General features: G+C 47.6%; 1 protein-coding gene across 1 annotated transcript; it reads right to left on the bottom strand.

Annotated features, from left to right (window-relative positions):
• Positions 1-12534: 12534 nt before the first annotated feature.
• Positions 12535-27369, bottom strand: STAMBP (STAM binding protein). Its single transcript, XM_063138963.1, has 9 exons — positions 27034-27369; positions 22953-23028; positions 22315-22410; positions 19793-20159; positions 18098-18222; positions 16902-17039; positions 15868-15980; positions 15372-15471; positions 12535-13535 (listed from the first exon to the last, which is right to left on the bottom strand). Exons 1-9 carry the CDS (start codon positions 27234-27236, stop codon positions 13479-13481), a joined length of 1275 nt encoding a protein of 424 aa, XP_062995033.1. The 5' UTR covers positions 27237-27369; the 3' UTR covers positions 12535-13478.
• Between the last annotated feature and the right edge of the window lie 530 nt (positions 27370-27899).

Here is a 27899-nt window from a genome sequence, read left to right as displayed (position 1 = left end):
GATATGTGGGGACAACCCTGAGAAGGCCTTCTCCTGTACTGTCCCCCTTCTGAGCCTCTCTGCAACCAGAGTGTTTAGGGAGGTTCAGGTTGGGAGACGCACTCCGCCATGTAAAGCTTTATAGGTTAAAACCAGCACCTTGAATCAGGATCTGAAACATACAGGCAGCAAATGCAGTTTGCTAGAATTGGTATTATAGGCTCAGACCTTCTGGTCCCGCTCACTAATCAGGCTGCCGGATTTTGCACAAGCAGCAGCTTCTGAACAGTCTTCAAGGGCAGCCCCATGTAGAGTGCATTGCAGTAATCTAGCTTCGAAGTTACCAGAGCAGAGACTACTGAAGCCAGGTTATCTCTTTCCAGTTAGGGGCAGATCTGGGTCCCCAGCCAAAGCTGGTAGAAGGCATGCCATGCCACTAAGGGCCACCCGAGCTTCAAGCGACAGAGATGGCACCAGGAGAACCTGCTCCTTCAGCTACAAACTTGCTCCTTCGGGAGGAGGGTAAATGCACTTTGAAAAATGCACACATTAAGAAATGCATGCTTAAAATAGCTACATTTTAAAAAACACAATTTTTAAAATGCATAATTTAAAGTGTGCACACCTTAAAAATGTACAGTTCTTTTAAAAAATATTAGCATTTTCACGCTTCAGTCAATGGGGAGAAATTGTGCACTTTTGAAAAATATGCATTTTCCCCATGCCAACAAACCTAAATAGGTCAGAAAGAATAATGGGAGCAAATCCGCACCGAGCTTTGAAATGAAATTCTGAGAATTCTGGCATGCTTGAGCCTCCCCAAGGCTTCCATCCATCCCTTGCTGGATATTACACCAATGTGGCCAACGTGAGCCTTTTGTTGCTGGTGCTGAAAGAGCTCCACCAGCTCTCAGTCCATTGCCAGGCAGAACTCAAAGCTTACCTGAACACCTTTCACGGCTTGGGAAAAGGAGACTGGAAGGGCTGCTCTCTCCAACATGAACCTGCCCGGACCTTCAGGCCACCTTTTGAGGTCCTCCTCCCAGTTCCCCATCATCTGAGGCGAGGTGGACTGTGGAGAGGACCTTCCTCGTGGTGGTGTGCACCAGTGCACCAGTCACTCACTCCAGGGGCAGAATCCCACGTTCTTTGGTGCCAGGCAAAGACCTTTGTATTCTCTCACCCTTTTAAACCTCTAACATGGTGAGATTGTTTTGATGCTGCCGTTCGTCTACTATTTTGTTATTGTGTTGCTTTATTGTTGTTTCACAGCTTTGGCAATGCAAGCTACCCTGGAAATGGTTAGACAGAAAGGTGAAATGTAAGATTATTGATAAATATTTTAGCACTATTAGTTCATGTAGAGAGCTGCTCAGAGGCTAAAAGGATTATTTTCAACACTGGAAATTAGCCTTTGCCTGAAAAGCATAATTGTGGGTTGAAGACACATTATGTTCAGGAAGAAGAAGAAGAAGAAGAAGAAGAAGAAGAAGAAGAAGAAGAAGAAGAAGAAGAAGAAGAAGAAGAAGAAGAAGAAACAACACACTTGGTGCACTCTCTCTGTTTGAAAACTGAATTCACCTTGAATCCAATAGTTTGCCTACCTGAGCGGTGCTTGCTTCACTCCCTGCCTGGGCTTCCAACCTGTCTAACTTCTGTTAGCTTTCCCCCCGCTCTCTTTCCAGTTGTTTCTCTTTCCTTCTCTTGTTATAATTTGGGGCAGGGTTGTGGGTAGGGTGAGCTGGAGTGGCAGGCAGGTAGAAGGTCTGTTGTTGGCACGGTTTCTTTAAAAGGTGAGGTGGCCATTCTGAATACTATTACAGGTGGCAAAATAAAGTGGGAGACAGACCAAATCCACTAGGCCCGCCAGGGGCCTTCAAGCTCTCCACCCGCAAGGTCCGTTTCTGAAGATGATCGAGGCCCACTAACCACAAAACGGTGGCAGCTGGAGGCAATCCGATGGCAGTTGCTCGTATCACTTTATATGGAGGCTCAGGATGTCCACGGACACCGCCGCTTCTCAGCAGCCACGTGGCTCTCTCGGTTTTAATTATATTTCTAAACTTATTTTAAATTGTTTTTTAAACGAGAGCTTGCCACATTGCAAAGCAAACTGCTGCCCTCCACCACCACCATTTTCAGGGGTCAAAAGAGCGGCCTTGTATTTTGGAGCTCAGACCTCCTCCTCTGCCTTGTACTTACCCTTTGGGGCTAGTTACTTTTCCAGTAGAGTCACCAGTTTCCCTACCGAATGCTTTATGACTAGACTGTGTGGTCTGTGCAGCACCATGTACATCGATGGTGCTATGTAAATAAATAATAATAATAATAATAATACATGCCTACCGCACAAGCTATTTCATGAATAAGCAAGCTGCTCCATGGCAGCCATTTTGTGAGAGGGCCCATGACACTCTCTCACAATTCCAAACATGCCCACTGACACCAAAACTTTTATTTTAAATACTATTCCTTTAAGTCTTCCCCAACTGCCTGTTTCTTTCATCCTTCCCTCGTGCTGCTTTCACAGTCACATCCTCCTGTGGGAGCTTCCGTCCCTTACCCCTTCTTCTTTATTCCCAGATTAATAATAATAACGACCCTGTTCAGATGATAGGCTAAGCCACAGTGGTTAAGCATTTTGAGCAAAACAATTTGGCTTAGTATGTTGTGTGAACCACGGCTTAGCATGCACCATTTTCTTCCTCCACAGCATATAGTAGAAATCATGGACAGAGTTGGGGTTCTGGCAGTCACCTGCAGCAGGTGTGCCATGTTTACCTTTCTCCCCAAAGAGAAAGCAGACTTTGTTTGTGTAAAGTGTGAGCTTCTGAAAACAAAGATTGGTGAACTGGAGGCCAGAGTATCATGCCTACGCCTCACTTAGCAAGATTAAGATTTCTTGAACAGTACTATGGATGCCATTACTCTCTACAAGCAGGAAAGCAATGTGAAACTTATAACTTCACCAAAGGAGGAAAATGAACGCAACTGGCAACACATCACCATCACAAGCAAAATGGCCATATAGTAGACCCTTTCCCTAGAACATAGCAACCGATTCCAACCTCTAGCTTCCAAGGAAGGATCCATGAAGAGGAGCAACCTATAGGAGACTCCCACAGTTGAAGCCCTGTCACCTGATCCAAGTGGAGGTCAGCTGTCATCAACCAACAAGAAGAAAAAGAAGGTTGTGATCGTAGGCAACTCCCTCTTGAGAGTCACAGAAGCACCCATTTGTCAGCCAGATCTTTTATCTCAACACATTTGCTGTCTCCCAGGTGCCCGAATCCGAGTCTTATCAGAAAGACTGACAAGACTTGTTGGACTTGCAGATCACAGACATAGGCGTGCACAGCACATTTCATTAGGGTGTGCCCCCAGAGAAATTTGTTAATAAATTATTTTTATGTGCCTGGAAAAAGAGTACAAGTTGAAAATAGGGCATGAACAGGTGGAAACGAACCAGACAACAAGGCACACTTATTTTTCATAGAATAGTAGAGTTGGAAAGGGGCGTATAAGGGCCATCAAGTCCAAAAGCAAAAGCAGGGGGAGAGAAGCATCCAAGTGTGGCAAAAAGAAGGGAGAAACAGGTTCTCAAGATGCTGAACTTTTTATTCTTAAATTGAAAAGCCCGACGTGTTTCTTTAAGGCCTTCTTCAGGGGGTTATAGGAAGATGTCTGCAGAGTTCTTCTTATAAACAAAATGTCTTTCCCTAATTTGTTGAAGGCCTAATTAACAATTAGGGAAAGACATTTTGTTTATAAGAACTCTGAAGACATCTTCCTATAACCCCCCTGAAGAAGGCCTTAAAGAATCATAGGCCAAAACGTGTCGGGCTTTTCAATTTAAGAAAAGTTTAGCATCTTGAGAACCTGTTTCTCCCTTCTTTTCGCATCGAGTCCAACCCCCTGCTCAATGCAGGAATCCACCTTAAAGCATCCCTGGCAGATGGCTGCCTAGCTGCCTCTTGAATGCCTCCAGTGTGGGAGAGCCCACAACCTCCTTAGGTAACTGGTTCCATTGTCGTACTGCTCTAACAGTCAGGAAGTTTTTCCTGATGTCCAGCCGGAATCTGGCTTCCTGTAACTTGAGCCTGTTATTCCGTGTCCTGCACTCTGGGAGGATCGAGAAGAGATCCCGGCCCTCCTCTGAGTGACAACCTTTTAAATATTTGAAGAATGCTATCATGTCTCCCTCAGTCTTCTCTTCTCCAGGCTAAACCTACCCAGTTCTTTCAGTCTCTCTTCATAGGGCTTTGTTTCCAGACCCCTGATCATCCTGGTTGCCCTCCTCTGAACACGCTCCAGCTTGTCTGCGTCCTTCTTGAATTGTGGAGCCCAGAACTGGACACAATACTCAAGATGAGGCCTAACCTGGGCTGAATAGAGGGAAACCAGTACCTCACCTGATTTAGAAGCTATAGTTCTATTAATGCAGCCCAAAATAGCATTTGCTTTTTGCAGCTGCCACATCAGACTCTTGGCTCATATTCAGCTTTTGCTCTGCAATTCTAAGATCCTTCTTGCTTGTAGTATTGCTGAGCCAAGTATCCCCCATCTTGAAACTGTAAGGTCAAAAGGAGCACAATTTAAAAGTGCCTTCTTAAGGTTGCATGCACATGGAGGGGTTTCTTTTCATATTTCTTTTTATTTGCTTTAAACTGGAGATGTTTACCAAAAAGGATTTTTTCTAAAAACAAAACAAAAAAAAAGTTTCTAAGATTTTACACCATGACATCCCCCTTTATTATTCTCTTTCCTAGCGTCCATTATTAGATATTTATTTATATTGTATAGTATTTTAAGAATGTTCTTCTCATCTGTAAATCTCTAGATTAACTTGTGCCACCTTATCTCTGTGCTAGAACTGAAATTCAGAATTCCCTTTTTTACCTTTTAGCCTAGCTTTGACATCACATCTTTCTATTCCCTTTATTTCTTTTGTCTTCATCTTATTACATTAAGACTAGGCCCCCATCTTGATGGCGGCATGTCTGCACCACAAGGCCTCGGGCTCCCACATTGGCGCTCCTTCGGCATCTGCATGGGAAGGAGCACCAAGGCAGAGTTGCCATGACAGAATGAGGCTGCAATCTGATCTGGACAGCTTGGAAGACTGAGCTGAGAGGAACAAGATGTCCTCCAACAGGGAGAAATGTAAGGGAGGTAAAATGTAGGGTACACATACAAGATAAGGGATGGATGGCTTGGGAGCATTACACCGGAGAAGGATTTGGGTGTGGTCGTTGACAGCAATCTGAACATGAGTCCGCAGTGCAAGATGGCCACTAGAAAGGCGAACACAGATCTGGGCTGCATTAGAAGAAGCATTGTATCAAAGGCGCGTGGAGTCCTTATTCCTCTCTACTCGGCACTAGTGAGACCACACCTGGAATACTGTGTGCGGTTCTGGGCACCACATTTCCAGAAGGACGTTGACAGGTTAGAACAGGTTCAGAGGAGGGCAATGAAGATGATACAGGGACTTGAGGGCATGCCCTGTGAGGACAGGCTGAAGGAACTTGGGATGTTCAGTCTGGAGAAAAGGAGACTGAGGGGAGGCATGTTAGCAGTGTTCAGGCATAAAAGGATGCCACGGAGAGGATGGTCAAGAGCTGTTTTCCATGGCCACAGAAATTAGGACCCAAAACAATGGATAGAAGTTACAGCTACCTAGATTTCAATTAAATATAAGGGAAAACTTCCTTGAGGTAAGATCTATACAACAGTGGAACAGACTACCAGCAGAGGTTGTGGGTTCTCCATCACTGGAGGTTTTTAAGAAGAGGCTGGACAGCCCTCTCTCATGGATGGTTTAACTGGTGTTTCTGCACATTGCAGAGGGTTGGACTAGATGGTCTTTACGGTCCCTTCCAACTCCACAATTCTATGATTCTTGGCTGTGGAGCCCCAGATGTGCTGTGACTTCCCAGAGAAGCGCCTTCCATCCCCAGCAGGGAACAACCTTTTACTCACCTAGGCATTCAACATGTAAGGTATGCTGGTTTTATCTGCTCCGTTGACTTTTCTTGGTCTGTGCGGCTGCTGTTTCATAATTTTTATTTTTTCATATTGAGATAGTTATTTTGATTACTTTTTAGTAGATGTGCTGCTATAAGGGTAATATAGAAATTATGAAGGGGGGGAGGAACAGTGGGACGTTTTCCCACACAAAGCCTTTGAGAAATGTTTCCTGAAATCAACTGCCACCCTTTTGTGTAGCTCCTGGGTCACACCAGTGGGGTTTGCAGAGAACTGCCCAGTGGCACCACGTCTGTCTCTCTCACTTTGCTGCCCTCAGTGGTGTCCAGAGTGTGCCACCCAAGAAAGTAGCCTCCCCTTGCCTCGTGGTACAGCCACCCCTGAGGATGCTCATTTTGCACAGCCTGTTCTGGGACTTCCTTTTACTATGATGGCACTGGCTATTCCTGGCTGGCTTTGATTACAGGAATCCTTAGCAGAATAAGAATGAAGAGCAGATGCCTTAAAAGATCCAACCAGCTGCTGAGAAAATCCCTGTTGCCTTTTTAAGGGAACTAAACATACACATTAATAAGGCAGATACTCCTACGAGGGAGCAGCAAGGAAACTGGGAGGCTCGTACTGCAGATCGGATCTGATGAGCAACAGTGGCAAAGGGAGCAGGGTTTTAATTTGTTTAATTGATCGGCTGCCCAGACTCTCAGATAGAGCATTGGGAGGGTGATTACATTTGGTGCAGGCAGCAGAATTAACCCCCTGGACAGAGCTGTGATCCAAATAGCCTCTTCCCCTCCAAGCATCTAGAACACAGCTCCGGTCCCCAAATTCCCACCTGGCTCTTCTGCAAGCAACAGAGTCAGAATGCCTGAATTCCAGCTGTCATCACATTGAATGTATCAGCACCACATTAAAGCTGCACCCGTTATAAAAGCTAGGCTTCTGGAGAAAGGGTACCATTCCCTCTCCTGTACACTGTGCCTTTCCCACTGTGAATACGAAGGTCATTCTCTGGCCCACCTTAGTGCACTTCCTTATTCTCACACAAAGTAGTTTTGTCTACAGATCTTTCCTCACCCACCACACAACTATTAAAGTGGTCTGATTTTACTAATAAAACTCAGAAACACTATTTACGTGTTAACTAAAAAAACAAACACGTTATGAATTTTATTGTATTTTTAAATTGCATGTCACCACGAGAGTCCTGCTACTGAAGTGAGGCTTATGAATTGACACAACAAAACATTGCTGAAGGCACTTCTGCATTCCCTACTGTGTGCGGTCATCCTTTGCTTTGCAGTAGTCTTCCACCCAAGGAGAGGGGTTTGTCCTTTTGTTTAATGATAAACCAGACAAGCCTAGTTGTTCTAGAATATGTTAACAGCCCCAAATGACCCTCACCAACAGCCGTGCAGGAAATGGCAGTCTATGCATTGCATGTTGATGCACTCATGTGCATGGGCACTAAAAACAAGAGGCACACGTGTATCCATCCGCCCCACCACCTGCCACATGAGGGCTCTCACTTCTAAAGACACGGCAAGGGAGCGGGGGGGGGGGGGTGGGGAACGGGGACAGGGACACATGACAGAAATCCAAACACTGCTACCCAACCATTTCCTCCCACCTCAACGGCAGCACCAAACACGCTCCAAACGCAAAACAGGGGCAGCCATTTTCAAGGGACAAGTCTTGGAAGAGAGAGGCTGTTTCAGGTAAATCAGGACCCAAATAGCATGCCCATACAGATATACCATTTGGTTTGCTGCCTTTTGCAAATGATTATTCTGCCCTACTAATATATTCTACTCTGCATCAAATTGTAGAACAGTAGAGTTAGAAGGGGCCTGTATGGTGCTAAACTACAGGGAAGAATCCCTCTGCCCATGGAGACGGCCCTGGGAGGCCCTGCAGAGAGCACAGTGGTCCCGCAGTATTCTTCCCGAGCAGTGAAGACTTTCCCCTCGGCAGGAGCCCAGAAAAAACCCCATCATTAAGGGACAACCACAGCTCGGTCTGCCGATGCCCAAATGAGCTACATCCAAGGATGAGGTCACCAAGGGAGAGAGTTGCCATATATGACAACAGAGGTGGAAGGGAGGAAGGAGCTTTCAACACAAGGTAGCAGCCATGTGGAAATCAAACGCAGTTGGACCCTGCTTTCCACTGGGATATGTATAGATCTGAAAGTGCAACCTTTGCAACAGACCCAGTGGCAGGAGAAAGCATTGAGCAGAGGGGAGAGAAGCCGACTCCAGGGGTGGGAAAGGAAGGCCCTCACGAGGGCTGCTACCTGGTCCCCGCCTCCAGGCGTCTTTTTGTGATATTTCAGGACAAGACGTGGGGAAAGGCCCCTAGCCTAGATGGCTGTTAAAGGGAAGCAAAAAACAAATCCACAGCGATTCGGAAACCTCCATATTCGGAGGCCGCGTCGCTGGTGGTGCCAGATGCTGGGCGAGAAGAAAGGCTCTCCTGGCCTCTGGCCTCTGCTCGGCCAAAGGGCTTCCCTTTGGCCCCGGAGACAAGCAGGATGCTGGACGACAGAGGCCCTTTGGCCTGGTCCAGGCTCTTTCGAGGGCACTGAAGTCCACTCTTGCTCTCATCAACAAGGCTTGTGGGAAGCCAGGGCCAGGGGACCCTTGCGCAACCTCGGAATGGAGAGCTTAAGCAGGTCTTAAAGTTCCTGCAGCAACTCAGAAAACTGCTGGAAAACTGCTTGGGGCTAGAAATGGATCAGAGGACGCTGCTGGGCTGCTGGGCACCTTTCAGGAGCGTCCTGGCCGCTGAAGGCCTGCGATCCGAGGGCTGCCGTGAGCACAAGGGCACAGCCACGGGGCTGAGCGAGAGCAGCTACTCGGAGAAGCCGCCGGAGAGGCCCAGCTCGCTCGGCCAGCCTGACAGCCCGCTTCTGCGCTTCGAGCCCCAAACGCCGAGGCGCGCGCTGTGGTTGGGCAGCCTAATAAGGAAGCATTTGGCCTGGGCAGCCAATGGAGCGCCCAGGCCCACCAGCGCTCGGCATCCCTGCGCCGCCGCCCTCTGACGCAGAGCAGGCCCTGGAGCAGGGCGGCGGAGGGAGAGCCTCGCGGGCACCCCAGGACGCAGGGAGCCGGGTCTGCCCTGCCCGTCGGGCCGCGGCTCCCCCAGCTTCGCAGCCTGCGGCACAAGCATGACCCAGCCACTGGGCAAGAACGCAGCGATGCCACCAGCTGACGCTTCCTGGCCCGCCGCTGCTCGCCCGCGTTCCAGAGACACGCAGCCCCTTCCCGCAACCTGGCTTTGCGCTGCGACGTGACGGATTCCGGCGCAGGGTGATCCGGCGTGAAGCACGCAGGATCTCTCTGCGGCCAGGCCTGCGGAACCACCCGGGAGCAGAGCAGGACCTGGAACACCCCCAGCACTCCCCGGCAGCTGCGCGTCGCGGGGAAGAGCAGGCCGGCCCCGACTGCGCTTCTCCTTCAGAAACCCCTGAAAAGCTTCCAACCTCTGTAAACCGCCCAGAGAGCTTCGGCTATTGGGCCGTATAGAAATGCAATAACGAACTAAAGAAGGGGAGGCTGCCCGAGAAAGCCGTTTGAATGCCACAGTCCTCCTTGAAACAACACAAGCCCCCTCTCCTAGCCCTGGCAGCCGCCTTGCTCACATGCCAGTCCGAGCATACTTCGCCAGCTGACACACAAGGGCCTCCCCCGCCCCCCCCCCCCGCCCTTTGGTGTGCCCTGCCTGCCTGCTGCTGCCACCTCATAGAGGTGGCACAGGTGAACTCAGTGGCAAAGAGCACCTTTTATCAGCTCAGGCTGATATACCAGCTGCGCCCTTATCTGGACAGAGATAGCTTAGCTACAGTTATCCATGCTCTGATAACCTCTCGTTTGGATTACTGCAATGCGTTATACGTGGGGCTGCCTTTGAAAACGGTCCGGAAACTTCAACTGGTGCAAAACAGGGCAGCCCGGTTACTAACAGGGACTGGCCGGCGAGATCACATTACGCCAGTCCTTTTCCAGCTTCATTGGCTGCCAGTCCAGGTCCGGGCCCAATTCAAAGTGCTGGTATTGACATCTAAAGCCCTAAACGGTTTGGGGCCAGGTTATCTGAAGGAACGCCTCCTCCCATATGTACCTACCCGGACCTTAAGATCATCTACAGGGGCCCTTCTCCGTGAGCCCCTGCTAAAGGAAGTGAGGCAGGTGGCTACTAGGAGGAGGGCTTTCTCCGCTGTGGCACCCCGGTTGTGGAACGAGCTCCCCAGAGAGGTCCGCCTGGCGCCTACACTGTACTGCTTTCGTCGCAAAGTATATCAACTTTGCTGTGTGGTTTTATCCTGGTTGTGCTTTTTATACTGTATTTTACTGTGGTTTTAATTTTTGTGAACCGCCCAGAGAGCTTCGGCTATTGGGCGGTATAAAAATGTAATAAATAAATAAATAAATAAATGATAAATAAAAGATAAATAAATAAATAGAATAGCAGAGTTGGCCAACAAGGCCATCGAGTCCAACCCCCGGCTCAATGGAGGAATCCACCCTAAAGCATCCCTGACAGATGGTTGTCCAGCTGCCTCTTGAAGGCCTCTAGGGTGGGAGAACCCACGACCTCCCTAGGTAACTGGTTCCATTGTCGTACTGCTCTAACAGTCAGGAAGTTTTTCCTGATGTCCAGCTGGAATCTGGCTTCCTTTAACTTGAGTCCATTATTCTGTGTCCTGCACTCTGGGAGGATCGAGAAGAGATCCTGGCCCTCCCCTGTGTGACATCCTTTTAAGTATTTGAAGAGTGCTATCATGTCTCCCCTCAATCTTCTCTTCTCCAGGCTAAACATGCCCAGTTCTTTCAGTCTCTCTTCATAGGGCCTTGTTTCCAGACCCCTGACCATCCTGGTTGCCCTCCTCTGAACATGCTCCAGCTTGTCTGCGTCCTTCTTGAAGTGTGGAGCCCAGAACTGGATGCAGTACTCTAGATGAGGCCTAACCAGGGCCGAATAGAGAGGAACCAGTACCTCACGTGATTTGGAAGCTATACTTCTATTAATGCAGCCCAAAATAGCATTTGCCTTTCTTGCAGCCATATCGCACTGTTGGCTCATATTCAGCTTGCAATCTACAATTCCAAGATCCTTCTCGTTTGTAGTATTGCTGAGCCAAGTATCCCCCATCTTGTGATCCCCCATCCCTCAGTCAAAGTATCCCCCATCCCTCAGTCAAACCCAGCTCCTACCATGAGAATGTTTGTACGTGGGGGGTGGGAACAGCCACCATCTTGTCAAATCATGAGTATTTTATTTGGACTTGCAGCGGCTTTCCTGCACACACTGTAGTGCAACCTGGCCAGAAGGCTAGCAGTCCCTAGATTTATACATAGTTATCTTTATTTAAAGGAGCAGAATGTTAAAAAAAGGGGGGGGCACTGGCCTCTAAGCTTGTGATATCTTTTCACGTGACTCTTCACATTAAAATGTCTCACTTATACAAAATAGTGCAATGGTTAAAAGACGGTGAAAATCTAAGGTAGTTATCACTGATCTGCATTCAATGCATAGCATTGGTTTTGCCAACTATGATATAGTGTGAGGAGGGCCTTGCACCAAGGGTACACCGTGTCCTATTTGCAAGGAACAAAGCTAGTTTACTTTCAGAGAAGAACTGATCAGAATGAAAGTTTTAAATATGGTACCATGCTCTTGAATCAGAGAATGAAAACCAATCCTGTAGCAGAGACAGACTCTAGAGCGTATGTATAGGAACTCCTGGCACACCAATTTCTATCAACAAATATGAGTAAACAAAGGGAGCAAGGCAGGAAAAGAATATGGGGACATTTGATATCTTGTCTAAAGTGAGAAACAGCTACATTTTATGTGCACGATGTCTTCTTAGGAGCTAGTTTTGGGGATGAACTCTCAAACAGGAGTGTTAACTTCACTGGCAGGATTATGAAACAGTCTGCATTCAACACAAAAGGCTTGTAGCAACCATTGGATTGCTTGTCAGGTCACAGGCCAGCTCTCCATCTGAACAGCAGAAGAGCAGAAGGAAAAGTGGATCGGGGAGAACGTTGCTTAACAGCCACCTTTGGATGCTGTAAATTAACACAAAACTGTTTGTGTAGGTCGCTCCTGAACTTGACATGAGTTTTCAATTTCAGATCTGGTGAATTGTTCATTTCAGATGTGATGAAATGCAGAGACAGGAAGTGCAAAGCACCTGCATTGGTCACATTCAAAGCCTGAGTACAGGTAATACAACTTGTCAACCTTGCCAAAATTCACAGAAAATTTGTGTTCAAGTCTTTAGACTGACTTATTCTTGATTGAGTGATGGCAAGCAGTAGCACACCCTCAGAAATGTTGTTCCTAGGTGCAGCTGTAGCATGTGCAGAGTAAACCTTACAACATAGTGCTGAAATGGAAGGTCTATGCTTAGACGATTCCTCTCCTTTCCAATGTACAGACTGGAAAAGGCACCTGCAATCAGGGAGGGACGAGGCAGATGGGTGGAGTCAACACAATCCCTTAATATGTGTTATCACATACACACCCAACATTGTTTTTATAGATGTAGACTTCAATATATTAATTGACCCTCAGTGCATTTATTTACGTTGCTGGTCTAGACTTTTATTTAAAGCATGACTTAAAGGAATGATTACCTTAGGGTGCAATCCTATGCATGTTTAAACAGAACAAAGTCCTCCCTGGCCAGTCATGCTGCCTGGGGAACGCTGAGCTTTGTGGGACCTTTGTCTGTCCATCCATGTATAGGGTTGCACCCTTAAGATTCTCAGCTGGAGTCAGATACTTCAGTGAACAGTCCACTTTGTCACTTGCTGGGACTGAATTTTCATAGCACAAACCATGTGCAGCAGCATCCTGCAGTAGATCTCAGCAAGAGTAGAACAAAGCAGCTATTCCACAACCCCCTCTTCTTTGGTTTCTCTTTTCCCAAGCTCACCACCTCCTCCCTGAAAAGAAAGCTTGAAGGACAGTCATTTTTAAAAAGAATTTCTGACCAAACAAGATGACATGATCTTCTTCCAGCATACTAATTTCTTCCCAATGCAAACATTACTTTGAATTGTTGGCACAGCATTGTTGAGCCTGAAACTCCAAAATTCCAGGGCATCCGCTAAAGACTTCCGTCAATATTAAAGAGCACTGGAGACAATCCAAAGAGATAAGGTTGCCTGAGCCTGCAGCCTTGCAGAGAGCCTTTTGAAGGTCCTTTGCTTGATCTTGCCTTCATGCTTTGGAGCATGGCATGGTGGAGCAAAGCCTGAATGGCAGCAAGACACGAGCTGAATCAATTTTAGTGTTAATTTCATGTTTCCCCGGCACTCATTTGTCCTCACCCCAACCCTGAAATTTGACAACTGCACGAGATCAAAGAGAATGAAAAACTCTCTTGGTGTTACAAATAGGATCTTGAGAATCACTGCATAGAGGGCCATAGTCCACTACACTAAATTAGCTTAAAGGAGGACAGTTAATGGCTGACATCGGCATGAAGGCATCTGTTATTATCGAAGGTCCAATACCACCACTTCTTGCTCCACGATGGTCACATGGTTGCAGGTCTGAAAGGGAGAAAAATGAACTGAAAGTCGCAACAATTAAGAGCAACGGAGGCTGCTACACCCAACCTGAGAAGGCAGGTGGCTTATCTGTAACTGCCTTTCTTGAAGTGGTCACCTGCGCATTCCCACGTACGGGTTCAGCAGCTGCACAGAGCTCGGTTCAGGCCATTCTAGAGTGGAGCAAAGCTTTCGGGGGAAGCCCACTTCAAGTGTCCAGGCTCAAGGGGCAAAGCTCCCACTTCAGTGCTCAGTTCACACAGACCACTGCAGCAGCCAAGAATGGGCCACAAAAGAGGCCTTAGCAGAGCAAGCAGCAACTGCAGTGAGGCCAGAGCTGGGCTGCCTGAAGATGCACGTGGCCACCTGAAGAGCTACAGTTACAGGCAAGCATCCTGTCTTCCTTTTCAGAGGCGGGGGAACATGCAACAGGATACTCAGGAGGAGAGGACTGTCCATCCCAAGGAACCGCCTGACCAGTCTGAAGTGACAAGCAAAGGAAGAAGGCTGTGTCAATGTGGGAGCATGGCCACATTCCATGGAAAAAAGCCACAGAAAAGGAACAGGCCCTGGTGACGTATCCAGGCACAACGTTAGGAACAGGGAGCTGGGTTAGTTCATGATATTACTTCAGAGACACCCAGCAGAACAGCCACCTTATCTCCGGCATTCTGTCACACAGGAACAGTTTGGGGCTCTTATAGAATTAGTCTGGCCAGAAGGCAATGGCCCTTCAAACACCCACGTGTGAAGGGAAGATTTCCGGGGCGAGGATCAGGAAGAACCCTGGAAGGATCTGGCCTTGACTGAGGGGGAAAGTAGACACAATCTTGGGCAAGAGATAATGATCTTCTGTATCCAGGGACAGGTAGGGAGGAACTGCTCATAGCGGAGTTCACTTGCACATCATGCTGAGATGGTGACTACAAAAATGCCGTCTTGTGAGTCAAAAGTGGAAAACTCCAGGTGGCCGGGGGCTCAAAGAGCCTAGGCATCAGCTATCCAAGGACAATAAACTCCAGCTGTAGAACTTGAGGGTGGAGGTAAGGAAGACCTTTCATGAACCACTTTGCTAAACGATGGGAAAAGACAGGAGAGTTGTCAACTGAGCTATCGAATCTGGAAAACGCCATCAAATAAACCTTAACTGCAGCAGCACGAAGGCCTTCAGCATTTGAAGAAGACAGGAACTATAGAACATCAGACACTGGGCAGGTTCACGGACTGTTGAGTTGTAAAGTTTGTGAAATGGGTCCCCTTGAAGGACACTCAGGTAGATGTTTTCCACGCTGTTCCAAAGCATTGCTCAGCTCTAGTGCTCTGAATGAAACTCTGTGGATGTGCAGAACCCATATATATATATATATATATATATATATATATATATATATATATATAATGCTCAGAGACGATGAAGAAGAATGTGATACTAATTTTATACAGACCACTTTGGTATTAGAGCAACCCCAATAACTGCTTGTTTTGAGGCAGGTTGCTTGTCAAGCGGTCCAGGAGTTTGTGCTGCAACTAGCAGCTGCAGTCAGAGCTCCCGCGCCTGCTTAGCAGAGCTTTCGAAGGCCTGACCTCTTGAGCTGGAGGCACATCCATGCCATCTTGCCTCGATGGTGGTTTGATACTCCCCCTAGGAAGGAGGGGCAGAGCCTAAGATGATGCGGATTGGAGAGAAGATTCCCTGTGACCTAAGCAGGCATTGGAACAGAAATGAGATTCCAGTTGACATTGCCTTTGTGCTACAGGTTAAGGCTTGGGAGAATCAGCAAGAACACCCAGGGCAAAGCAATTAACAACATCAAAGGTTTCTCCTCTTTGGATACTTACCGTAAAGAGAGGGGGGTCTTTGCAGTGCGGATGGAACCCTTTTTGCCTACAGGAAGAGATCTCTTCCATGCCATGGTCTGTCAATTTAAAGAATCCTGTCCTAGAAAAAAAATAATTGGAAACAAAATCAATTGAACTCAGAACCCATAAAAGGCTCCAGGTAAACAAGTTTGTTTTGCTATTTTTTATAGGGCAAGAAGTAGTATCATACAAGTTCTAGAGAAAATGTGAAGCTGTACCTTGAAAGTTGCTATACAGCAAGAAGCTGGTTTAGCTTCTAAAAGATCACGACAATGCAACCCTGATCATCAACAATTCCGATCTGGATCATTATTCCAGATATCTTTTGGTCCACTCCTACTGCCTTCCTTCTATGTCTGATGTGCTCTCTGGTTTTGGCCAAGTTTTATAGGACTAGCAGAATGTGGCGCACAATGGAGTGAATGTACACACACTTTTACTGTCGTGCAGTGCAAATATACTGCCAAATACTTACTCTTGGTATTTTGGTGAACAAACAATAGCTATAGACTCTGGCATCATCATCTGATAGGAGCAGTGTGTGTGTAGATCCACACTGGAAAGGAATGCCGTTTGGGTAGGATGTGTCTAAATGAGGAGGAGAGAAAGTTAAAATGAAGCACAAGGAAGTCATGTCCAATTTTTCACAACACCAGCTAAGAAGGAAAGAGCTCCCCCTTTCCCTAGGCAACATTGACAATGTCTTCTATACATCTTTACCAGAGTGCTCTTCGCTCTCCGCAGTAATCTCGGGTGGGGATGAAGAGAGAGACCAAGCAGATATAGTGCTAACCCAGTAGTGTCTCACCAAGAGACACATTTTGGTGTCCAAGAAGGAAATCCAAACGGGAGGCAAAGGGCTGTGCACAACCCTGCACACCTATCTGTCCCACACTAAAACAGAGCACAATCCACAGGCAAGTTGCCTTAGGCGAGCTGCATTGAAATGAATGGGTGCTGCAGAAGAGCAGTGCCATGAATAGAAGGTGAGCGCTATAAGCAGGAGGGATGACTCCAGGTAATGTGATGCCTTCAGAAGAAAAGATAACATAGCCCTTCCCCCCCCCCACAAAACCACTAATCTAGGCACAACTCAATGAGAGGTTCTCACAAAACCAAACCAAATCAAATTTTATTTGCACCAAGCCATTGGCCATTGCAATTTAGAACAATTAACTGAACATAAGAGGCATAAAACAGACAATAACTGTCCTGAGTTCAAGAGAAAACAAATTCCTTAACATACAAAATGCAGTACAATATAATTTAAAACTCAGGGTGCCGTTGCAGCCCAATGAGAGGTTCTGCACAAGCCCTTGTGGAAAGCAGCAAGGATTGTGTCGAAGCACATCAGGCTCTGCACGTGCCTTCATCTATCTTCTGGTGCACTGCTGACAGCAGCTAATTCTTTTGGGGGCAAAGGCCAGAACTTCGCAAGAAAAACCTCGGTCCCTAAAACAGAACCCTCAAACAGGCTTTGCATCTGATACGTCTTGAGCAAAGACTTACGTGAATCCATCCCAAAGTGATAAGGCTGTACTGATCCTGGATCACAAAAAGCTCCTCTTCATTTTCAGTGTTGCAATAGTCAGGACCCCCGTACTGCTTGGGGATAATGACGTGGGTAATGGTAAATTCATTCCTCACCTAGAGAGAGAGAGACAGAGAGAGAGCGGGCCAAAGAAGAATGAATTCATATTTTTGCCTGTATGTGTTTGACCATTACCAGTCTGCCTTCTGTGAAATGGGCACGCTGTTGTGCTCTGTGATGTCATTTTTACATAGTTTTTTAAACTTTATTTTGTTTTGCCTGTTTTATTGCTAACTCTTGAACTTATGTCCCTCTGCTAATGTATTGTTATATTATTGTATTACTATTTTTAAAGTGTATCTGTTTTGGGAATCAGACAGGCTAAAACAGCCTAAAAGAACCAATACATTCCATATGTACAGAACTGGAGCAGTTTAAGAGAGGCTGAAAGCAGATAACAATTGGTACAATTCACTTTTAAGCTACAGTGCAAAATATAAAAGCTGGTATGAAAAAATGTCTAAAGTGTTTGATATTGAAAAAATATAGAAAAGCTTAAATGATTAAAGTTATATGAGCATTTTTAAATTAAAAAACCCCCAAATAGAAACACGTAGTCCAAAAGCAAGAATTTCAATAAACAAAACAAAAATCTCAATAAATCAACCTTTTAAAAAAAACATTCACTAGGCATTTACTAACATATACTGAAGCCACCCGAACACGCAAAGTAATAAAGACTTTAGGCTGGAATATCCCATCACCAATATGGAGCACAGCCACGAAGGGCTCCTGCACTGGTCAAACATTGGGACATGGGTCACCTCTTGACTGCCCACTGCCTCTGGCTCCTGCGTCCATCCGCCCACTCAGCCCCCCAGCCGCCACCACACGCACCCCCTTGTCCGTAGGCCCCATGCAAGGTCTGCTCCAAAATATTCACCTCTCTTCTCTCAACAAAGCTGCGTTTCTGTAACCTGTGACTGCTCAGGCTGAAAAAGTGTCAATGAAACACTTTGTTCATCCCTGTTCCATGTCATCACACCACCTCAACTAGTTTTACGTACGCGTAACTAACATGAGAGACATTTCTAAGTGACCACTGCAGGAGTCCTGAAGCCAAGAGCCACCAGTTTGTCTGAGAGCCATGCGATTGTCCAGGAAGTCACCTTACCAGCTTCCCACAAAGGATCCCACAGGTCTCCACACCCCTTGCTGTGTTTGCATCTGCTAGCTGGAGAAATTTATGACAGAGTTCCCTGGGGACAATGACATGGCGAAGTCCTTCCATGGTAGCATCTGCAGAGAAAGAAGATTTTGATGAACAAGGTCACAGGCAGGCCTAGTTCTGGCTTGGCCACCCTGGCTGTCTAATGTTCCATAAGAAGGGTTTTCTTTCTTGCTACGGAGCATTCCAACACATACCCTCCACCCCGCCTTCATTCTAAAATGGTACAGTCCAGACACAGGTTTACCACCTCATCTGTCGATTGCAATCATCAACCACAGAAAAAGATTGTTTTGAGATCTACATTTAAAAGGGCCAACAGTTATTTAAAGCCCTAAATGGCTTGAGACCTGAGAGAGTGCCTCTCCCTATATATCCTGCCCGAGACGTCAGATCTGTCGGTGCAGCCCTCCTCCGCATCCCACTAACACTAGGCATACACAATGGTGGGACACAGAAGAGGGCTTTCTCTGTTGTGGCACCTCGGCTGTGCAATGCCCTCCCCTTGGAAGCCCGACTGGCGCCAATGCTGACTTCATTCTAGCACGAAGTAAAGACATGGCTTTTTAAACAAAGCCTTTGATGGCTAAATTCACCAAACCTGCACATTGTTTTTAACTGTTTTAATTGGTTTTTACTGCTTTTAAATTTTATACTGGTTTTAGCTTAATGGTTTAATTTATTTTTAGCTGTGTATATTTATTGTTTTATATTGTTGTATAATTTAATCTGTACACTGCCCTGAGATCCTAGTGATATAGGGCAGGATACGAATGTTTTAATAAATAAATAAAATAAAACAGAGTAAATGGCATCCAGAAATTGCTCATCGCAAGGAGGCACCTGGAGGGGCATCAATCAAGTGACCTACATCACTGCCAAATCCCTTTTCCAAGATGCTTTTGGGCCACATCTTCCATTGCACAGACGTGACCATCTTTTAAGGCACTCAGTAAAAATCGCTATGAATCACCCTGTATAGAGGGCTCTGCCAGCCGCGTTGCTGGGTCCTTGAGGAAAAACTTTCTCAAAGCCTGGATGACATAAACCCTACCTACACTGGTCACTCAAAGGGCATGAGAGAATTGCAGGAAATAGGCCAGGCTTCTGAGCTGATGACTCTGACAGGTCTTCCTGGCCCCTAAGTGCTTCTATGTATGTTCAAGCTGTCTTGGCTCCTGGTCCCTAAATGTGCAACAAATTTGCGCCAGAAACTTGGAAACTAGTCCTCATGAATCTACTTTCAGAAAGTGCCTCTTGGCTTGACTCTGTGTACAGACCTGCACCTGCCTCCAATATTTGTGTATTCATAGCTAGTATGAGGACTTGGGTGTGAAAGCAGAGAAAAAAGCAACTGGAACAAGAATTTTCTGGACAACCTTTTGTGAGATTTAGGTTTTGGGCTTCATATAGCAAAATAGCAGTAAAAGGCTCCGGATCTTCTGCTGAGAACCTCCTAGTTTAACAAAACCATGATTTTAATATCTCAAATACTGAGATTTCATTTTAGAACATGTTCTAGTGTGATGGGGAGGGGGTGGGGTGGGGGAGATTCTTTTGAGCTCAGACTCACAAGCTCTGACAAGAGTGTCCCAAAACAGCCAAGCAAAGGGGATCAAGTTAATTCCAAGACATACTAACTGTTTTCTGGGCTCCCCAAAGCTCCAGGCTTCAGGGACCTGTCCACAACGGGGGGCTTTGGTAGCACAACTCCTCCACTGGGGCTCAAGGCCTGTGTAGGAGGAGGGTCGAGAGTCTTTGGGTCAGTGGGGGGCTTGACCACTCCAGGTATCAAGGGCCCCTCTAAGGCGTCAGGTGTTAGCTTCCCAAACTGCTGCACAATTTTCAGGCGCTCCTTCTCGAGCTCTTGGTGTCTGATCATCTCTTCGAAGGCATTAAACTGCTCCTGCTCTGCCTGCTGCTGCTTCATCAGGGCCACCCTTTGCCTCTCCTCCTCCAGCTGCTGTTGCAGAGCCAAGCTGCGTGCAAACTCCTCCTCCTGCTTCTTCTGCAACAGGAACATTAGGTAAGTAACCAGGTGAAAACATCCAATATAGGCATCTCAATGTAGGCATCCCTTACTGATCTCAGACACCAGAGCAGAACTTCTATAGCTTCTCTGGATGAAGACGGAAAGGAGAGAGTTGGGGGGTCACCTGCATACTGGTGACGCTGCACTTTAGATCTCCAGTCCCTCCCAGCGGTTTTATGTACATGTTAAACTTGGGGGACGGGACACACACACACACACTAGGCCAAAGCCCAAGGAATTTCACAGGAGCCCACCAGCACCACCTTCTGGAAATCATCCTTCCAGAAAAGCCTAGAGTCACCATAACATGATGCTCCTAGGCCCTAGAAAGATACTGTTAGCATATACCACCAGGCTCATTAACATTACTTATAAGCAGAAGAAGCCTGTTCATAAGAAGTCTATATTCTCTTGTCTCTTCTAACCAGAGGGGGAAATCGCCAGGTGGTCCTGCAAACTCATGCTTTAACTATATTATTTAATATGTTTATGGTATTTATTTTTATGATTTACAGATTCATTCGTTTGGAAGAAATTGCTAGGATGGTGCATCCATTTGAGCATGGAGATTTTAAAAATGCACGTTTGAACTTTGGTTGCTGCAAAACATTTGAAGACATGCTGTTCCCCCTCCGTCGGGAGGGGCTGCCCAAGGGGCACCAAGAACTAGACATCACCATTGACCTACAGAGTTCACCAGGACCACAGCATTCTCCCATGGTCAATGCAAGAGAATCGTGTAGTTGGCAGGGTAAGAAGGCACCACTATGTCAGGCGCGGATTGAGAGACCAGCTCTGGTGCCGATAAAAATGATTAAAATCTTTAATAATTCTTGCCTGTGTCTGGAATGCTCGACGTTTCGGATTGGAAATAATCATTCTTCAGAAGCTGATGCTGAAAACCTTATTCTTATATTTTAAATATTTTCTGGAGCCTTTGATTAGAGGCAGTTCAGCAGAAAGCTCAGAAAGGAAAAAGTCTCCAGAAAATATTTAAACTATAAGAATAAAGTTTTCAGTGTCAACTCCTGAAGAAGGATTATTTCTAATCCGAAACGTCGAGCATTCCAGACACAGGCAAGAATTATTAAAGATTTTAATCATTTTTATCAGCACCAGAGCTGGTCTCTCAATCCGCGCCAATGTAAGAGAAGGCAGAAGTCGAATAGGAGCTGAGCATCTCTTACTGGGAGCACTAAACCCATCAGCGCGCACACTTCTCCAGAATGCATGGGCCGCTGCTTCCGTAAAAGGCCGAGCATTGCTCTAGCAAAATACGACAAAACCAAGCCCTGTGGAGGCTCACTGCAATATCACCCTTCCTCTGATTGCCCAGAGTGCAAGGCAAAGCCTGCAAGTCATTTGCTTCCCCAACTGCACTCACGAAGGCTCAGAGGCCCAACGCTGCTGGCGGGCTGCATTTCACACCGGCCTCTCGAAGAGGCAAAGGGAGCAGCTGCCCTTCTCGGCCTCCCTTTTGCTGGCCACTTTCTTCCTCCTCTCCTCACACTGCAGACCTCCCGCCCCTTGCTCTTTGCTACAGAAACGCCTGTGGCCTATTTATGTGCTTTCTGCCATCTCTACAAATAATGCAGGATAACGCAGAAGCTACACTTACGAAAAGGCAGGGTGAAGGGACAGGGACTTCCTCCAGTAGAAGTCTTGGGGAAGTCTGAGACTGCTGACTGGGATTCCTCACTGTTGTAATAGAACGTGATTTCCCAGAGGCCAAATAAAGAGAGCAAGTGTGGCGTAATGGTTAAAGTGCTGGACTGGGACTTGAGAGATCCAGGTGCTAATCCCCACTCGGCCATAAAGCTCACTGGGTAACTGACTCTCAGCCTAGCCTACCTCACAGCGTTGTTGTGAGGATAAAATGGAGGAGAGGGATCATGTACACCATCTCAGGCTCCTTGAAGGAAAGATGACATAGAAACGTAACACATCAATAAGTAAGGAGGAGTTACTTCTTGAGCAGAGCTGTGCTCAGAGATCGCCAGGGTGCAGCCTTGTGGAATATCAGTCAACCTATTTGGTTTCACTGTACAACCAGGCAGTAATCGTTTTCTGCAAGCAACGCCCTTCAGGCATGTGGTTTTATGGTGGAGTGCAAGCAACTCCCGTGACTTACCTTCTGTACGCTGTATTCTGCATATTCTTTGTTGTATTTTTCTAAAAGCTCCTTTTTCAGCTCCTCAGCTCTAGGAAACGCAACGTCTTTTAGTTTCTAGGTTGAGAAAGGGTAGCATTAAATCATGCGCTCCAGAACAGAAGCTGAGATTCGTGGCAGTGCAGCACAGCACTGAGACACATTGTCAGAGCACCACGGACACAATCTGCCCATGGCAAGCAAGGCCAGAGACAAAGAGCGGGAGGCCCAGAATTTAAGAATAAATAAATACCAGCATGTTGCAGATTAAAGCTCTTGCTGCCATTAACTCAATCTTAGGAGAGGTATTTTCAAACTTTTAGAATGGGAATAGAACGGCACAAAAGCTGGGGAACCACCCAGAGTTTGGCGGGGGGAGAGAGCACAGCCCTCTGGGAAACCCTGCAGGGATGGTTTTGGCCCCCTGGCCTGAAGGGGCCCACCCTTGGTGGGCCAGGTTAAAATACCCACTCAGTTCATCTCAAGAGAGGACTTCATGCTTGAGACATAGGAACTTGGTTACTCAACCTGCCTTTTCTCATTGCCAACACCCGAGAACAACAGCATTATTCTACAGGGGAGATCTTGGGATAGAACATGTTGTCAGAAATGACACTTACTTTCACTGTCTCTCTTTTCTCTGGAATGACGGCAGTTTTGTAATCACGATGCTTTGGGAGTTTCTCTATGAAGAGCCTGGGAACCGAGAGCACAAAGAGAGCTGCAGCTGAGAGGTAGGGAGAACAAAGCTCGTGTTCAGGGCGCTGTGACAGCTCTATGCCCAACAAAAACCCCATGACCAAGATCAGGTGGGGGCTCTAGGAGCAGAATGGGAGTGAAGAAGCATATTTCTAGGCCCAACCATGCTCCTCTCACAAGCCAAACATCTTTCTTGTACCCCCAGAAATGATGGGCATAAATAGACAATTCTAGTAAACTGCATCTCAAACTGCAGCAGCATTTTACATCTAGAGACATTCTTCAAAACCGGAAGAGTCCTCATGTCACAAGACTTTAGACTCTTCCTGCAAAATTGAATCTGTATTGTTCATATAGGCCAATCGAAATCTGAATTTCTGAAATCATACTAGTCCCTGAGCTGGACTGGGCTGCCTGCCTGATTAGTTTTTGCAGCTTCCCTCCACCAGGAAAATTGCCGCCAGGCCCTAGTTACAGGTACTGGTGCATTATGTTTCTCCATGCAAACAGAATTCTGGAATTATTTGTGCAAAGAAGATCGACATTGCTGTTGCTCAACTGCATTATCCAAGTTATTCCAGGCATTGTGTAAATGAAAAGTGTTTCACCTCCTGCAGATAACTGTGGATGCAGCTTGGATCTGCAATGATAAGACACCTATTTCAGCAAATCAAAACTACTTTCAGTCTGATGCTGATTTAGTCCAAGAACAACCAATCAGAAGCCCACAGGCCAGAGCAAAATCAGATTTATAATCAAGCAAAACTGCTCACAGATTTACGTTAGTACAGGTTTTACTGTCCTGCTCCTTTTTCTGCACTCTGGAAAGACAAATGCACCTTGGGAAGTGCATTTGCTTCTTAGAACCTCCCCACTGATGACCTTGCTTCATCCAAGGGCATTTGCTGCATACCTGTGAAGCCCTCCCCATTGGCTGCCATCTTCATTCCAAAGCCTGAACCCCGTACTAGTGACTGGAGAATAGAGCAACCCGCAAGAACACAGAGTTTAGGCTAAAATTCACCAAGTCCCCGAAGACTATTTCCCTCATAGTCCCACTTGTGCACAAGGCCCAATAGGACAGATAACCCAACAAGAGAGCTCTCCCCTCCACTCCTGCATCTGCTACCACGATGGCAGAATCACAGCTAGAGCGTTTGTTTAGTTAAAGGAGGCTTCCACAGCTGCCAGCAGAGAACAGAGCTGGAAGGATTCCACCATGTTTTATACTTAACAGGTCTCTTGGCCTGTTTTACCTCCCACTAATGCCCATAAAAGTTGAGGAAACACCAGGGGTTAAGGGAGACTGAAAGCGATGTTCATCAGGAAAAAATGTACTGAATGCGATGGGGGTGGGGCAGGAAAGTTGGGCATGTCAGGACCTCCTGGGTAGTAGCAGTAGCAACCAATGGGAAGGGGGGGGGATTTGGTGTGGCTACCAAGTAATTCGCTTACAGAATTCTGAGAATGGGGTTGGTTTTCAATCATGGATGTTGACAGTACCTGAAACCCTAAGGGACACTGAACTGGGAGTAAGCCCTAATAAACTTGATGGGACTTACTTCTGAGTTGCCCAGCTAGTCCACAGCACTGAGGGGAGGAAGTGCAATGTAATACCCGGGACTCGGAAAGGCACCCAAAATGTCTCAATCCCAAGATAGAAAACATATTTTCCTTGGGAACTGAATGAACATAAAGGTGAATGTGGAATTTAACAATCACTATGTAAGACGTGCTATTTTAAGAACATGGAATAAATATAAACGAAGATTTCGTCAGAAAACACCATTACGGGTACCGATGCAAGAGGCTTTTAATAGAAGAGATTTCACAAGTATGCACAAATGGTTGACATAGAAACATAGAATAGCAGAGTTGGAAGGGGCCTACAAGGCTATGGAGTCCAACCCCCTGCTCAATGCAGGAATCCACCCTAAAGCACACCTGACAGATGGTTGTCCAGCTGCCTCTTGAATGCCTCTAGCGTGGGAGAGCCCACAACCTCCCTTGGTAACTGGTGATGTATTAGAATTGTCGCAAGGTGAATATAAGTTAAAAACATGCCTGGAATCGTAAAGAAACTCTTAACAGGACTGGGAAACTCCCGAGGGATCAGAACAATTGATAATGCCTTCTAGGAGTAAGAAGATTCATATCAAAGCAAAAAAAAATTATATACATATGTGTGTGTGTGTGTGTGCGCGCGTGCACGCGCACACACACACAATTTCTATCCTGCCTTTTTACCCCAAATTGTTAGCACTTAAGGTGGCTAACAATAAAATCCAGGCTACAAACAAAATCTTGATTAAAACAAAGCACCAAAACAAACAACTTAAAAACGCAACAATAAAAGAAATAAACAGCACCAACCAAACAACACTTCTGCAACTCCCTAAATGACAACGTCTTTGCCTGCCAGTGGGAAGACAACAGAAAGGACCTACGGTAACTCAGGCTCATTCCTGGAGGGAGGTCCAAAGCCTGAGAGCAACTCTCTAGCGCCCCTCACCCACCCCTCAAATGTACCTCTGATGGCAGCAGGACCAAGACAAGGGCCTCCCCTCAAAGACCTTAAACCTGTACGGAGGCAGCCTTTCAGGTACCCTGGTCCCAAGCCATATAGGAAATACAAGCACTTTGAATTGTACTCCTCCACCCCCAGATCACCACCCTCCCACCCAGAACAGAAAACCAGATCCAAAATGTGTCCAGCTGCATGAGTGGGGGTCAGATATTAATTGGGGCAGGCCCACAGAGGCCATGAAGTCCTGAGGTAGCCTCAGCACGTACACTGAAGTCCTTGGGCACAACAAGCAGGAGAGACTCCTGCACAACCCCCCCCCCCCCCCACACACACACACCACCCTGGCTAGCTCAGGAAGGGAGACTGTTGAGACAGAATCCGTATTCTGTCCTAACCCCCATCTTCAAAACTGGGAGGCTGGGGTTAGGAGCACCTGGACAGGGGAGAGTCACGACAGACCACCACAACTCCACCTCCCTGAAGCACGTCGCCTGCTGCAATATGGACAACCCAGGTGGGCAAAGCAGGGAGAAATGTGCTCCCCCAGTCTCATCCAACTGGGTCTCCTTGATTCAGGCCAGGCCAGCACACTCATCCAGGATCAAATCTTGGATGACGGTTGTTTGCCCATTCACAGATCTGGCATTCAGCAGAAGTACTTTCAACCCTGAATAATACAAAGCTGAATTAAAGATAACTTTAAACTTTGCTGTGATTAAGGCTTTTAAACCAGCTCCCAACTTTTCACTCTGACGACAAAAGGAAGATGTGAACTTGGAAGCTCATTAACCAATTAATGCCAATGAGCATCAATGAAGGATGTTCCCAGGGGAGGAAAAACAGATGCACTATCTGGGAGATCCTTTTGCACTCAAGATTCCAGGCAGTAATAGTCAGCAATAGTTTGGCAATGAGCACTGCAGCCTGGAAGGTCCAGAGACGCATCCTTTGAGCCCATTGGCAGCGGATTCCAAAAGCAACTGCACAGGTGCAAACTGCATCTTTCAAGCCCAACCAAAGTTGAACATGGGCAAGACTCTTTTAAATCCCATGATTTTGGAAACTTTGGGGCTTTATCTTCTTTTTTAAATGGTTGTGCACTGACCCAAATGCCCTCTGAATTAAAAAAAATAAAGAAGAAACCATCCACTCACAACAAGGAGGCTCTAACCCCCATCCCTTATATGCAGAATGGGCACTTGTTATAGTCTTTGAACCAAGATTTATAACTTTATCCCCAAAAGTTAAAATATGACAGACTGGATATTATACCCTCAGACTCTGGCTTGGGACCCTATTTGCTTTAACCAAGCAAGGCAACATCCCTCTTGCTCCTTGTTCGAAATAGCTGGTGTGCTCCAGCCACCATCCGGTCTGTCATATCAAGCGGCCTCTGGGCTGCGGTGCAACCTGCAGGCGCGTTACGCGGCCTCTGGGATCAGGGCCCCTTCTCTCGAGCAGCGCAAACTCCTTACGTGATGTACTTGTTGTACAGGATGAAGGCGCGCTCGATGTTGCCTTCCTCCGAGTAGATCGTTGCCATCCGGATCATCTCCACGCCGGAGCGGTAGTACCTCCGGGGCGGGACGTCCTCGTTCACCTCCACGCAGCTCCCCATCTGGATCAGGCCCCTGACCCGGTCCTCCGGGGGCAGCCGGGCATCGGCGGGGTCAGGCATCGGCTGGGGCGGGGAGGGCGGCGCTGAGGCCCCGGGCGGGCCTCGCCGGAGGACGGCGCGCGCGCTTCCTGGCGGGCCCGGGCTGGGCACCCGAAGCGTCTCAAGGGGCAGGGCCGGAGCACAGGCCCGCGGCTCGGGAAGGGGAGCCCGCCAGGCCGGAGCCACGAGCGCGGCGCGAGGCGGAAGGCTAGGCCCGGCCCGGCTCCCTCCGCGAACGCCTCCGGGCCCCGCAGAGCCTGATCCCACAAGGAGCGAGAGGCCGGCCGGCCGGTCCTGCAGGGGCCACCCCAGGCAGGGCCCGGCGGGTGCTGACCTGCAGCGGGGGGTGGGGGGAGGGGCTCAGCCTGGCGGCGGCGGCGGCGACGGCAGCACCGACAGGCGGGGGAAGAGGCCGCTTCCGGGAAGACGCCGAGGAGGGGCCGCTTCCGGCTTCGCCAGCCTGGGTCACAGGGACCGGAAGAGGAAGTGGAGCGGCGGGCGGGGCGGGGCGGCGCGGAGCGGTTCTCCCGTCGTCAAGCCCCGCCCCGGCTTCCTTCCCGCTGGAGCAGGGGCCGAGGCGGGCGGCGGCTTCGCTTTGGCCGCTTCGTCTGCAGCCGCCCTATAAAGCGCGCCTCGCCTCGCCTCGCCTCCGGCCCCAGGCCGGACTCTTTTGCGCCCTAGGCA

This window comes from Elgaria multicarinata, chromosome 12 (assembly GCF_023053635.1).
Source record: "Elgaria multicarinata webbii isolate HBS135686 ecotype San Diego chromosome 12, rElgMul1.1.pri, whole genome shotgun sequence".
Taxonomy (NCBI): Eukaryota; Metazoa; Chordata; class Lepidosauria; order Squamata; family Anguidae; genus Elgaria; species Elgaria multicarinata.
This window is presented reverse-complemented; position numbering and strand designations above follow the sequence as displayed.

Excerpts from the sequence above, each read along its gene's own strand:
- STAMBP (XM_063138963.1), bottom strand. The coding sequence starts at position 27,236 with ATGCCTGACCCCGCCGATGCCCGGCTGCCCCCGGAGGACCGGGTCAGG. Across the intron at positions 17,040-18,097 it reads GGATCCTTTGTGGGAAGCTG|GTGAGGAATGAATTTACCAT; the intron begins GTAAGGTGACTT and ends CTCTCTCTCTAG. Across the intron at positions 13,536-15,371 it reads AAGACCCCCCTCTCTTTACG|ACCTGCAACCATGTGACCAT; the intron begins GTAAGTATCCAA and ends TCTCCCTTTCAG.